Below are 14,669 nucleotides of genomic sequence, written 5' to 3' on the forward strand. Positions count from 1 at the left end.
AAAGTGAAGCTATCTGTGCTTCAGTAGTTACCAACTTCACTGTTTTCCCAGTGTTTAAGCCAGGTGCAGAATACATAATGTTATGTATTAGTCTCTTAGAGCTGTCATGACAAATACCACCAACTGGATGGTTTAAACAGTGGAAATTTATTTTCTCACAGTTCTGGAGACTAGAAGTCCAAGATCAAAGTGCTGGAAAATTGGATTTCTGGTGAGGGCTTTCTTCCTGGCTTGTGGACAGCTGTCTTATTGCCATGTCCTCACATGGTCTCTTTTCTACATGTGGGTGGAGAGAGTGCTCTCTGGTGTCTCTTCTCTTCCTATGAGGACACCAGTCCTAGTGGATTAGGGCTCTACCTTTACAAATCTTCCTGAAGGCCCTGTTTCTAAATACAGTCACACTAGAGGTTAGAGCTTCAGTCTCTGAATTTTGAGGAGATACAGTTCGGTCCATAACACATTATATCACATGAACACAGCTTCTAGGAATCCATATTTCTGACAGCAAAAAGAAAACACAATGACTTGGTAGGTACTTTTTTGTTCTTTTGTATCTTACTTCTGATGTGAGTATAATTATATGTATAGTAGATATTGGTAAATCTGCTTTGAGGAAAACAGTGTTTGAATTAATTTTCCCCAAAACTAAATATACACGTACTCAGAGGTAAAAATGCACTTCTGGAATACTTTGCTGTTTTGTATTTTCTCCATCAGTACTTCCTATGTTTTAACAACGTGACATGCTTACAAAATGATAGAGTATTTATAGCATACTGGGATACAGGAATAAGGTGCTCAGGTCTGGTGGCTGTCTGTGCTCTGCCCCAGATCTCACCTGCTTGCTGAGGAGGAAGAGAGGAGCTCTCTCAGCCTGTCACTAAGCACATACATGGCACACTGGTTTGGGAATCTCTACTGCTCTTCATTACTGTACATTATTTTAAAGACCAAATTATTTTTTGATCAGCAGTTGCATGTTTTTCTCCACAGATAATACAAATATTAACCAATTAGATGTAGAGCAGCTGTGTCTAATACTGTATTCTATGACCATGGAAATAGTCTCTATCTCTGATGTCCAGTATGATAGTTAAAAGCTCAGTGTGGCCGATGAGTGCTTCAAAAGTGGCTAGTGTGACTGATGGACTAAATTTCAAATTTAAATTTAGTTTTAATTAATTGAAATTTGAATAGCCCCCTTTGTAGGGTAAGGTAGGTGGAACAAGTGGAAAAAGCAGTGTGACTGGTGGCATTAGATAGCATAGATGCAGAGGATAGCCAGATGCTGATCAGTATCTAGGTTTATAAAGAAGAAAATGTAGAATGTAAGTGAGTTTTATCTCCAGTAGTGTCTCCTGAATTTTTTTTTTTTTTGCAGAAAAGATATAACCTACTCTAAAAATATCATTTTGTATGGGTAGTAATAATGGTTAACATTTCTTAGCAGTCACCAAGTGCCAGGTTCATTATCTCACTTAATCCCCTTACCAGACTTGTGAAGTAGGTCCTGCAGATCGGAGGTCTGTGGCTCACAGAAGTCAGCAGCGAGTCTCATGAGTGATACCTGTCACACTGTGACTCAAACACAAGTCTCTTATTTCAATTTTTTTTTTTTTTAAAGATTTTATTTATTTATTTGACAGAGATCACAAGTAGGCAGAGAGGCAGTCAGAGAGAGAGGAAGGGAAGCAGGCTTCCTGCTGAGCAGAGAGCCCGATGCGGGACTCGATCCCAGGACCCTGAGATCATGACCTGAGCCGAAGGCAGCGGCTTAACCCACTGAGCCACCCAGGCGCCCTCTTATTTCAAAATTTATTCTCCTGACTGTTGTACTGTATAACATAGCTTACCATAAATGATCAAGAAAGCTGTGTCCAGGATGCATTAGGAAGGAAGAAATTATCGGAGTAGGGGAATTGCTTTGAAGAAATAGCTATTTCATTTAAACTTATCCTAAAATGTTTCCTCTTTGTCTTCATAATTCTGAAAAATCAGCATTTCTTTAGGTAATTTACTTTGTTTTCCCTGAGGTTTGGTTACTTCTAACCAAGAAATATTGAGAGTGAAAGGATGGGCACTGAACAGGACCAAAGTTCTGCTTAAATTGATCTTCAGTTTCATTATTGTTACTATTATTATTTTGATAATGTTAATATCTTGAAAGATAAGGCACTCTGATTATAGCTCAGGGACCTGTGTCAGAATGGTTTCTGTTACAAGTAATAGAAAACCCTTACTTGGCTGTTTTAAATAGTTAGGAGATTATCTCACAAAACAGAAAATCCATGGACGAGCAGACCTCAGCCACAGTAACTATCAGTTTTGGGGCTCTGCTTTTCTTTGATTTTCTTCACTCCTTAATCCATGTGAAGTTACACTTTTAATTCTCATCCTGATAGCACAGTCCCTGTAGCAGTTCCAGATGTTATATCCAAACGGACATCCAGTGGATAAGGAGTTTAAAATAAAAAAAATTTATTGTAGAAATTCTCAAACTAGGCAAGACTATAATAACCTCTGTGTATGTATCACTCAGTTTCAACAATGATCAATTTAGAGCCACTGTTACTTAACTATATTCCATCCCCTGTCTCCTTGATGTGTTCTTAAGAACCAAAAAATGCTGTTCAGATGTCCTATTTAAAAAAAAAAAAAATGGCAGGGAGTTTTGGCCTCCTGTGATTTTCCCAGACTACCAGGACCCACCTTTTGGGGTTAATTATGGGGTCCAGCCTTCCTTAAAATACTCTGTAGGTAGGTGGGATCCTGAAAAGGGGGAAAGGCAGATAGGAGGAAGAGGCAATGAACAATACCTTCTCTGGAAATACTGTATAATTTATTTGGCTCATCTTTAATACTGCTTTTAAAAAAACCCAATTTGGTTGGTTGATTGGTTAGGTTGGAATTCTTGGGTGGGGTCACATGGGAGCTACCTTGTGACTTGGTTTTTTTAGGTGGTTTAAAAATGCAGCTTCACCTATTGGTGATAAATTTTAAGGAATTGATTCCTGTTGATCAAACTGACAAGAAACCAAGCTTATCTGTTTGTTAATGCATAGTTAATTAATATATTTGCAAGAGGTAAACTATAGTCTATGAAGAAGACATAGTAGGTACAGAGTCAAAAGAAAGAGAATTGTTATTTCCATTGTACAATGAAGTACTGTTAATATTATGTCCAAAAGGTGGTCTTTAAAAGAACTATTTCTCTTGCTTTTAGTGGCATTTATTTTCAACTGGCTTGGATTTTGTTTATCCTTCTGTATCACCAATACCATAGCTGGAAGGTATGGTGCCATCTGTGGATTTGGACTTTCGTTGATCAAATGGATTCTTATTGTTAGGGTGAGTGTTTTAATAACTTCTATCACTTCTATCTCTAAAATTAAAATTTATAAATTTAAAAATTTCTTGTGTGGTTCATAAATGTTTGTTTCACATATATGGATCAGTTATTTTGAGACTTATTCTTAACTTTTATACTTATTATTGTAGTGATCTCTGTGGTGTGAACATGTAACTTTATTACATGAGAGCTTGTTACTAGGTGGAAAGAGCTTTGAAGTAAAAAATTTGAGTTTGACTCTTATTTATATCAGTGTTTTAACTGTATGTTTTTAAGTTGTTGTGAGCATTTCTTCATAATAAGCTGGTAATACTGCCTGTTAGGATTTCTGTGTGGTCTAGAGGTAATACTGTTGAAGCACGTGTCCAGTTGCTGCACAAATGCAGGTGCTTGGTAAACCAGGGCTGTGACTCGTGTGATAGAACGCATGCATGCCTACTGTCCGTTAAAACAGAACATTTTCTTTTGGTTAGTGAAATTCTCAAGGATTTAATTATCTTTTTCCTTTTCATAACATTAAGAGCTCAGAAGTTAACTAAGACCTCCTAGGTAGCTCTCAGAAGTTTTTTTTCCCTTTTGATCCTTCTCCACCTTTCTTATTTCCCTGTTGTTCTGGAATTTACCCTCTGTCTGTTTCTTATCACTTACAAGACAGGATGTAGGGAGATAATGCTAAGTCCTTTTCTTTTTCTCTTCTCAGCACCTTGTCCCAAAATAGTTTTTCATAACCATTCCATGGTAGTATTATTATCATAGTCTTCCCCAGCTTTTTCCCTTTGTCTCTCAAAGGCCCTTTTTGGCTTCTTTTTATAAAGCCTTATCCCTGGTTTCTTTGGGATAAGGCCTAGGAGAATGATCAAGAGTGGTTTTGGGGCACCTAGGTGGCTCAGTAGGTTAAGCATCCAACTCTTGATCTCAGTTCAGGTCTTGATCTCAAGGTCATGAGTTCAAGCCCCACATTGGGCTCCATGCCCCGTGTTGGTCCCCACACCACAGAGATCACTACACTACACTACATGACATTGTCACTTAAAAAGAAAAAGTGGTTTTATTTATTGTTTTAATAAGTTTTCTTAAATGTAACCCACATATCTCAGTGCTATTGTACAATTGATAAAATGCTTAATTTCTACAAATCATATTTATTTAAACATTGATTTCTAACTGAATGAGTCACATCCTCCTAAAATTTTCGATAGAATCATATACTAAAATGTCAGCTTTACTTAAGTGCTGCAGGCCTTCAGTTATGCACCTAGATCATCACATTGATTTAAAAAAACTGTAGGCTTAATGTGTTTCTTCCATTGTTTTGAAGCCTACCATTTCCCAGAGTGTTAGTAATCTTACCAGACCTTGGCTCTGTTCAGACCAGATTATAGGTTTTGGTTATTAATCCAGTGATTCTTGGGTAGTACCTGTGACTTGCCTTCTTCTCAGATGATCAGAATCTGAGCCAGTGTAAGAACAGCCCCTGACAGATTCTTTTTCTAATTTCATTTTTAAAAATATGAGGTGGATTCTCACCGTGAGCATAAATCTGTTAAGGTGTTAGGGAGCACACAAAGATAAAGCACAATCCCTGCTCTTACAGAAGTGATTACTAGAAAAACCATCTAGTTGAAGCTAGATGTGTCTAGTGATTATTATTATGTCAGTAATAATATTACTACTAACTATAACTATATTATGTTAGTAATAATAACTATTATTCAAATGGATCTCTCATCGTAGTCACAGAACACAAAAATGATTTGAGGACTGCTTTCTCAACTCTCCTAAACTTAATAAGTTTGTGTATTCTGGAGTCATTAAAAAAAAAAAAAAAAGAAGTCCAGTCCGTAATATGCAACCTATGCTTTCAGGGTATTAGGGCCTAATTCTCTCATAGTACCCCTAGTTGAGAGGCAGTTGTTTATCTGGTAAGTAATGTGATGTGGTAAGATGGGAAACCTAAATTCAAAGACTGGGGATTCTCAGAGTTTTCTGAGGTATATATTAGCATCAAGTTTGGTCACCAGAACTGTTTCATTTCCCTTTAAAATACCACTACTGAAGGGCATGAGGCTAGCTCAGTCTGAAGAGCATGTGACTCTCTGTCTTGGTCTTGTGAGTTTGAGCCTCACGTTGTGTGTAGCGATTACAAATAAATAAATAAGCTTTGGGGGAAAAAAAACCCCCACAAAATGTGCTTTAAAAAAAAATACTGCTATTGGATTAAGGTTAATATGTCTTTGGTGTATACTGAGAACTGATACAAGAAAAAGATTTTTAAGAATCTTTTTTATCGAATAGTAATAGCCGCCTTTCATTGAATACGTGCTGCGTTTCGAGCGTAATTCATTACAAACGCCAGGTTCTTGACTCCTCCTTGCATCAGTGACACTCATGATAATCCAGCCGCTTTGTTGATGATAAAGCTGAGACTAAAAAAAGTTGAGTGAGTTGCTTGCTATCCCAGAGGTTGATGGATTTGAATCTAGTTTGGTCTCAATTCAGTGCCTGTTGTCCTAATTCTGTCCTGCCTCTGTGACCCTGCACTTTGACTGCTTTACAAGGCTGGAAGCGGTAAATGCTCTGTGGAGTGCTGAGAGAAAGGTTTTCTTCTCAAAGCCTGGTGTTTTGTTTTATTGGGCAATAAGTAATTTATAAATTTATAATTTATAAATCATAGCTTTTCTTTTTGTTTTTGAGTTCCCATGACACTCAGATTTAGTGTAAATATCTCTCACTGATTCTGGTATTATTTCTAAGGCTTTTGGTGTTTTTTATTGTTTGTTTAAAAATGAGTATGTGTTTTGTTAAAAACTAACAACCCTTTTTGAAAGTAGAATGTAAATAGTAAACTACTGGTGTTATATTAATAAAATAAAATTAGATAAATTCTTAGTGTCAGTTTGGAAAACTTTATTTTCCAAAGTTTGATTTTTGCATCCTGTGATTGGCCAATTAACATGATTTTTGCTCATTAAATAACCCCAACTTGGCTCAGCGCTCTGACTATAGGTATTTTAAAACATTTTTGCTCACTCAGTAATGAGCCCAGAAGCTTATTTAGGTTATCCATTTTACATAGTGAGTCTTTCTTTGACTTCAAGGTGAAAGTGATTTTATTTTTTCATTTGGGAGTAAATAAAGACTAGCTTTGGCAAATATTTTTGGTGAAGAATGATGTTCTTACTTTCCTGGTTGCCTCTTGCCAGGTACTATTATTTATTAAGCATTTTCTACAATATATTTAAAAATTAGAAAGTTAAAAATGTATTGCCTTGGTTCTTTATTTCTTTTCGTTCTTATAGACTCTAAAGCCTATATGAAAATCTTCTATTTTTAATTATTAGTCACTTGATTAAAATGTGTAGTGCAGTCCTACTTTACCAGCTATATTTCCCCAATTGTTTAGTTCTCCCTTGTACATATTTTAAAGATGTTGAAGTGTGTGGGATCTGCATCTATAATGGTACTTTAGAAATTTTAATTTTTGAAATTTCTAAAACCCTAAGCTGGTAATTTAGATTATGGTTCATTTATTAATTGTAAATACTTCCTGTAGAAATACTTAAAAGGTTTTAAAAAACAAATCATTAGTACATATGCTTCCTAAATAGTGTTGTTATTTACAATTTGTAAGTACTTTGGTTATTACAAACCTATAGGATTTTTAAACTTTTGTGGAAATTACCAATGAATAGTTGGAAGTAGTTACCAAAATAAAGTTTGAGGTACTTTTAATTTCAGATTTGAGGGCAAATCTCCATTTGACAAAGTTATTTTTAGTTAAATCGGATTCAGTTTGGAGGCCAATGAATGGAAACAGAGTAAATAAAACAAAGTAATTTATAGTAGTTTTAGACTAGGTTATATAAAACACTTTCAAAAAATAACTATTTGGAACATTGTTTAGGTGCTAAAGGGTAATAGGGAAGAATTAATTATCTGAAGTAACTGAAGAAAATTAGATTGGCTTAAAAAAATTTTTTTTAAATAATAAATCATGACATCCAGAGGCTAATCAAGGAAAAGATACCTATGTTCAGTATCATCAAACTCTGCCTTCCAGCTGCCTGTTTATATTCTCATTTCACAGAGAGTATAAAACTGTCTACCATGGTCACTAATAACTGTTGAAATGCCACTTCAAGGTTCATTTAGCTGTTCGCAGCTCACTGTTGGGAACTGAATACTGGAGCATCTAGTTTGAAAATAAAAAGACTAATGAGTTGGGGGTCTTTATGTGCCTAGTATTCTTGGCAGTGATTAACAGTAGGGGGTGTACAGAAGGTCAAAAGCTCTTCTTTTTAGAGGTCAGGCGAACATCCCCATCTGATAAGATTAAACTAATGTGGCTTTTGGTGTTAATATCTAAAGCAGCGGGTTGCTGTAGTGTGTTTGGGATGGTAGTTGTGGCTTTGAGAGATTATGAAAAAAGAATTGACATGTGAACTCTTTAATGAGAAAGTTGGATTCAGATATATAGATTTTACCTTTCTTACAATTTTGAAACTGGTTTTTGTTTCTAAAATATTTTGTATAAGTTTGTTATCATATATAAGATTTTAAAGTTTGTTTCCTCAAATAATTATGTATGTCATTAAGCATCTTTTTCCTCTTTGTGTTGTTTTAAGTGCAAGAGATGATTTGAAGTAAATTGTTCTGAAACTGAGGTTGATTTATGATTTTCAAATTTAGGTATATAAATATGGTTAATATATTTATGTTCACTCCATAGTTTTCTGATTATTTTACTGGATATTTCAATGGACAGTATTGGCTTTGGTGGATATTTCTTGTACTTGGTAAGTTTATTTCTAATGCATTTCAACTTTGAATTTGCATTTAGTTTAACTTTGATATTTCCCCAGATTGTAAGATGTAAATACATTGTGTTGAAACTTAACGTGGAAATAAATTTTTTTACTGTAAAATTCTCATATCCAGATACTTAATATCATCTCAGCTATTGGGATAATTAATTATACATTGCACTCTAGATTTCTGATTGAAAATCCAGAGTCTGTCAATTTAAAAAATCAGTAGTTGGATGATAATTGAATGTCGCAAAACTTGAAATCCTGAAATGATTTAAAAAATTGTCTTCAGCATTTATTTTAGAAAATATACACGCATAATTTCTTTGAACAATCCTAGGATATGTTGAGAGTAGGATAGTTGGATGTTCTATGCATTTTCTTACTTTTGGAGTATTGAAACATTCTTTATACTTTTGAAATGTACCCTGCATTAATCATTAATCAGCCAGGCATAAGGAAGGGCTTCATGCCCAATGATCACAGTACTTTTGTTGGGTTTTCTTTTTACAAGGCCTGTCTTTTTATTAATATTGATGAATTTTATGAATTTCCAATTTTTGTTCTAGTGATTTTCACTTTAGATGTATGATAAGTTAGTCTCAAAATCACGTAATGCCTTTAATCTACATTTCAGATTTATTTACTGACATGAAGAATATCCTCTCTACTGAGGTTTAAAAGCCCACATTTCTTTAGTAACATAATTGTACCAGAAAATATTGGCATTTCAGTAGGTGGCAGTGTTCTCATTGAGTTTTTGTTCATTCCTGGTGTTGGATCTTTAGGATCTTTAGGAAAGCAAATTCTTAGTGGTCAGTTAAGGTCAGTAAAGATCCTGTATTCTTTCTCTTAACAATTAATAGTGAAATTATTCTATGATTTTGTTAGGAAGCCAGACTCTTAAAAGGGTTTAGACAGTTTTTTGTGTTGTTAATTGTGTTCTTACTCCTGAATTTTGTGCCTGTTACTGAGTTTCTTACTTAAAAGTGAAAAACAAAAAGTCTTTTAAGTATTTAAACATATTAAATAAGTATATTTGCTTCTAAATATTGTAAGGATTGAATGTTAGGAGGACAACTATAGGCCCCAATGAAATGCAGAGGACCACCCCATTTCCACATCAGAACCACAGTCTAGCATTTAGGGAATTGTGAAAATTTAATCCGTGGTGAAAATGTTCCTCTCACATACACCCAGAAGAATGTTGAGTACATTGTAGAACACCGAGAAACAATAGCTGCTGAATGATTGGTTTCTAGATAGGAACTGGCTTATTTTAGAAAATGCCTGAGCAGGACAAAATAGTCTTAGAAACAGCAATTTTCATAGACAAAAGTAGGGATTTCACAAATAATTTTGGTTTATATTTTTCAATAATACTTTTACATTTGGATCACAATACCATTATCTTTGAACAGCATCTGGAAGAACATGAGCATGGAATTCAGAGTGGGAGTCACAAATGGAAGGAGTGAGGATATGGGAAGCAGATGGGCTCAGATTTAGCTAAAATTTATACCACTCGCTTAAGTCATTATTTGTGTATCTTCTATCCTTTCTCTTTATTATAACCATGCTTCTTTTTTTAGTGCTTTGGTTACTGTCTTGGAGTTGGGGTACAAATTTAGTTTGGGAGTTTGCATTTTAAATTGACAGACTCTTGATGAGGAAAGTTGCATGCATGTATATCTTAACGTTTTTCTGTTTTTGCTTTGCCCCCACCCATTATCTAGTTAAAAATTTACTGAAGTTGTTAAATGTTTCCCTTAGAATTCTGTGTTTAAAAAGTCTATCAAAGAATTTACTAATAATGCTAATGCTTTTTATACTTTGCTAATATTTTCCATCTGAAACTTTGAAGAATTTCACTGGCATTGTTTTATTAATTAACTACGGATACCTGTTATGTAAATGGTTGTTATTTAAAAAAATCCTGTTATAGGGAATACTAAGATAGAAGATCTGTCCCACATCGTTAAAGAAATCACTAGAGTGGTTGCTTCCCAATTCTTTCCTGATTCTTCTTATCTAAATTTGTATTACAAATTAGTCTTTTATTATTACTTGAAAATAAGAATTAACAATTAAATTTTTATTTAAATAACTTGTATCTTCAAATACAGATTTCATGGATGACAGGCACTTGATATTGGTAGACAGGCTTATTGGTTTTATCCCACAATTTTTAGCAAATTACTTGCATATATTCTTTCTTGAATAACTTATATCAGTAAATATGTGTTAGTTTGCTTAGTCATTATATTAATTGAAAAGTTTCATATAAAAATGGATTTCCCTGAGTTAAATCAGCTTAAATGCATTAGGTATCTTTGCCATTTTAAGAAATCATGGAATAAATGTATATTTTTGTGTAATTCTGGATTTTCATGGCTGACTTTGGTTTACTTTAATTTTTATTTAAATTTAGATACATCTGGACTTAACAAATTGAAAGAATTTGGGAAGGCAGTAAACTTGTATTATATTTTTTCGTGATTTTATCATTATAGTGTAAAATATCATGGAATGAATAGAATTTTACAGATTAAATTCCTTAAGCCAAGAGGATCTTGTTTATAAGTGTCTATTTTAAATTGATGCCCTCTCTGAATAAGAACATAATGCAGCTGTATTATTTTAACGGTTTCAGGCCTGCTGCTTTTCTTCAGAGGATTTGTTAATTATCTAAAAGTCAGAAACATGTCTGAAAGTATGGCAGCTGCTCATAGAACAAGATATTTCTTCTTATTATAGAGGTAAGAAATATATATTAAATCCATTCCCTTCAGATATTCATTTTCACCAGATGAATATTATGTGTACTTTTGTTGGTTACTTAAGCTTAGCATATTTAATATGTCGTTATATTGTTAACAATCAACTAATTAAGATTTAGTAAGTTGTGAACTTTTTAAGATTTTTAAAAATTGAATTTCATAAATTTTAATTTTTAAAATATATGATGAATAAAAAACTTTAGGTCAGACTTTCTAAACTTATTTTTTAAGGATTAACCACAGGATATAAGTAACTATTAGCACACAATATAAAGGATAAAAAAACAAAATACAACAAAGCACTTACACAGAAGGGATGGGGATTTTGTATAAAACAATGAGAAATCCAGACGTGGTTTAAAAAAAAAAAATTGTGGTTGAAAAGAAATTTTCCATGCACTGATCTTAAAAAAAACTGGATCAAAGAATAAAAGTTGTGTGAAGAAAGTAGGAGCTCTGATAGTTTCCTTAATGTCTGTCAGTTTGTATCAACAACGAAGGCTTCAACTTGAATAAATGGGAATAAAGAAATGAGCAGAGTTGTCTTACTAGTTATCCAGTGAATTTCTGGAGGCTGCATTCAGCTTGTTAGTAGTTTCTGCACATGAGGAGACCTCATATCTCTATTTTCTATAATAGACTATTTTTGTTATTGAAATACACTTAACATACAGTATATTAGCTTAGTACACAGTATATGTGTACAACATAGTGATTTGACATTTGTGTATTTTGTGAACTGCTCACCGCAATAAGCCTAGTTACCATTTGTCACCATACAGAGTTAATACAAATACGGTATTACTGACTATATTCCCCATGCTGTAATTTATGTCCCCATGACTTACTTGTTTTGTAACTAGAAATTTGTAGCTCTTGATCCCCTTCACTTATTTTGCCCCCCATCCCCAAACTCCTTCCCGTTTGATAGCTACCACTCTGTTCTTAGTATCTATGAGTATAGGTGTTGTTTTATGTTATTATTGTTTTGTTGTGCTTGTTGTTAATTGAACTTGTAAGTGAAATCATGCAATATTTGTCTTTCTCTGACTTCTTTCACTTAGCATAATATCCTCAAGGTCCATCATATTGTCACAAATGGCAAGATCTTTTTTATGGTTGGGTAGTATTCCATCCTGTATATGTATTCCATATATATGAGTAGTATTACATCATACATAGATCATATATATGAGATACATATATAGATAGATATATCTATCTATCTATCTATATATATAGAACGTACACATATCCTATATCTTTATCCATTCATCTATTGATGGGCACTTAGGTTGTTTTCCATATGTTGACTTTTGTAAATAATGTTGCAGTTAACAGGAGTGCATCTATCTTTTTGAATTAGTATTTTCGTTTTCTTCAGAAAACGAGCTATCTAGCTAGAAGTAGAGTTGTTGGATCATAGGATAGTTCTATTTTTAATATTTTGAGGAAACCCCATACTGTTTTCTAGAGTGGTTGCCTCAATTTACTTTCCCAGCAACACTTTACAAGGTTTCCCATTTCCTCATGTCCTCACCAACATTTGTTTCTTATCTTTTTATTATAGGTGAATATTCTGACAGGAGTGGTGTGATAATCTCATTGTTTTTCATGTGCATTTCCCTCATGTTTAGAGATATTGAACTTCTTTTTATGTGCTTGATGGCCATCTGTATGACTTTGGAATACGGTCTATTCAGATCCTCTGTTCATTTTTTTTTTTTTTTAAAGATTTTATTTATTTATTTGGCAGAGATCACAAGCAGGCAGAGAGGCAGGCTTACCCACCCCCCCCCCCAACCACCCGAGCAGAGAGCCTGATGTGGGGCTCAATCCCAGGACCCGGGGATCATGACCTGACCCGAAGGCAGAGGCTTTAACCCACTGAGCTACCCAGGCACCCCCTCTGTTCATTTTTTAATTGGATTGTTTGGTTTTTTAGTTATTGAGTTGTATGGGTTCTTTTTAACTATTTTGGATATTAACTCCTTACTGGATATATGACTTAGAAATATCTCCTCCCTCTATACTATTTTTATTTTTTATTTTATTTTATTTATTTTTATTATTATTATTATTTTTTTTTTTTTACTATTTTTAAAGCAAGTGCCATATACTTCCTGTCTATAAGTGACTTGAACTTTTAAAGTATTTGAAATGCATAAGCAAAGTGTCTGCTAAAACATTTAACTTCTAGATGTATCTACAAGTACAAAATGTTTCAGACTTACTATAACTGTTCTTTTGGTAAATAAATTGTATGGTTTGGGATTTGATTGCTTAAACTTTATAACATAGGAGTTTTACATAATCTAATATAATTTAGTTATTTCTGCTGAAGAGTACAGTTGTATTTCTGGAAAATTAAAGTATCCTTTTAAATGTTCTTTTACCTCTACGTAGAAGGTGTCACATTTTCTTTTTAATTACTAAAATGTCTTTGTAAGCAGTAACAGTAAGAGTGCATCAATATGTAAGATAAAAGGCAAAGTAATTTTCTCTTGGTATTTGGTGTAATTATCTTATTTGCATTTTCAGGAGCCCTAAAACTTAATGTAAATATTTTCTAGATGTTTTCCTTTAGAAGCTTAAACTTTGGAATATGTTCTGATATATTCTGTTTTATATTATCTTTACCAAAAGAACATTAGATACTTGATGTAATACTGTTATAAAATGTTTTTTATTATATTATCATGTAGACAATTGCAACTTAATATACTATAAGACTAATTCTCTCTTTGTCCCTAGACTGCATCGACCAGACATTCTTTTCTTAAACCAATGTGAAATTTCCAGATCATCTGTAAACCTACAACTTTAATAGGATAGAAGACTACTAAAAGCAGAAGACAAATTAGTGAAGAAAAGATAGATCTTCAAAATTGAATGGCAGGATGGTTTATGCTTAAAAGCCATTTCTGTTCATTCTCTTAAATACTTAAATTTCATTTGTTTTGCACATTTGCATATGTGCCCATGTAAAAGATTTGCATATACTTGAAAGAAACTATAAAGTTGTAGCAGTAAAGTCCAGTCATATTTGGTTAATCAGTGTTTGATATAATTGAAAGGGGTGAGTGAGAAACAGTCTTCCAGCATGTAAATGCCATTGACTTCTGACCTGACATTTAGTATAATAAAAATGAAGTTATTAACCATGTCAAATGCTTTAGTTTCTGGCTCCTAGATTCATCTAGTAACTCTACACATGAAACGCCCTTTGGTATATATAGTTTTTTGAAAACTGCAGTGCTGATTATAGAAAAGCTTTGTCAGATTTTTGAACATGATATTTACATTGTTATTTAGCAAACTCTTTCTGTAAATAACCATGCATAAATTACTTTCTGCATTGTTTTCTTAGAAACTGTGTCTGGATATCTTTTCAATTAATTTAAAATTAAGTGAACTTAATATATAGAGAAAATCTGGATGTTAAAGATAGTTTGTTTTAGGACAGATTTTAAGAAGATATGGGTATTCCACATGTCCTTTAGGAGAACATCTTTTTGTTGTTTTCTTTTTAAGGGACATGCCAGGTTTAGGGATTCTCAGTTGAGAAGCTTGGTTTTTAAGATTGCCATCTTAGAGAGTCTTGCAGGAAGAGATTGTATTAGATATTATATTTATTTCATTTAAGACACTTTTGAAAATTAATTTTCTGAATAAGATATTCTCATTTGCATTTGTCTTTTAAAAAGCCAATAAAAGTATCTTTCAATTTTA

The 14,669-nt window shown here is 33.3% G+C and overlaps 1 protein-coding gene across 1 annotated transcript in view; it reads left to right on the top strand.

The window, feature by feature from the left end:
- The window catches only part of LOC111146923 (Nedd4 family interacting protein 2), a 65,206-nt gene extending 51,103 nt beyond the window's left edge, over positions 1-14,103 (top strand). Inside the window, exons 6-9 of the mRNA XM_022502686.1 lie at positions 3,224-3,348; positions 8,079-8,145; positions 10,811-10,916; positions 13,692-14,103. Coding sequence (XP_022358394.1) covers positions 3,224-3,348; positions 8,079-8,145; positions 10,811-10,914 — 296 coding nt within the window. The 3' untranslated portion in view covers positions 10,915-10,916; positions 13,692-14,103. The remainder of the gene's footprint in view (positions 1-3,223; positions 3,349-8,078; positions 8,146-10,810; positions 10,917-13,691) is intronic.
- Positions 14,104-14,669: the final 566 nt, after the last annotated feature.

This window comes from Enhydra lutris, unplaced genomic scaffold, assembly GCF_002288905.1.
Source record: "Enhydra lutris kenyoni isolate GAN:26980312 unplaced genomic scaffold, ASM228890v2 scaffoldscaffold15, whole genome shotgun sequence".
Lineage (NCBI taxonomy): Eukaryota > Metazoa > Chordata > Mammalia > Carnivora > Mustelidae > Enhydra > Enhydra lutris.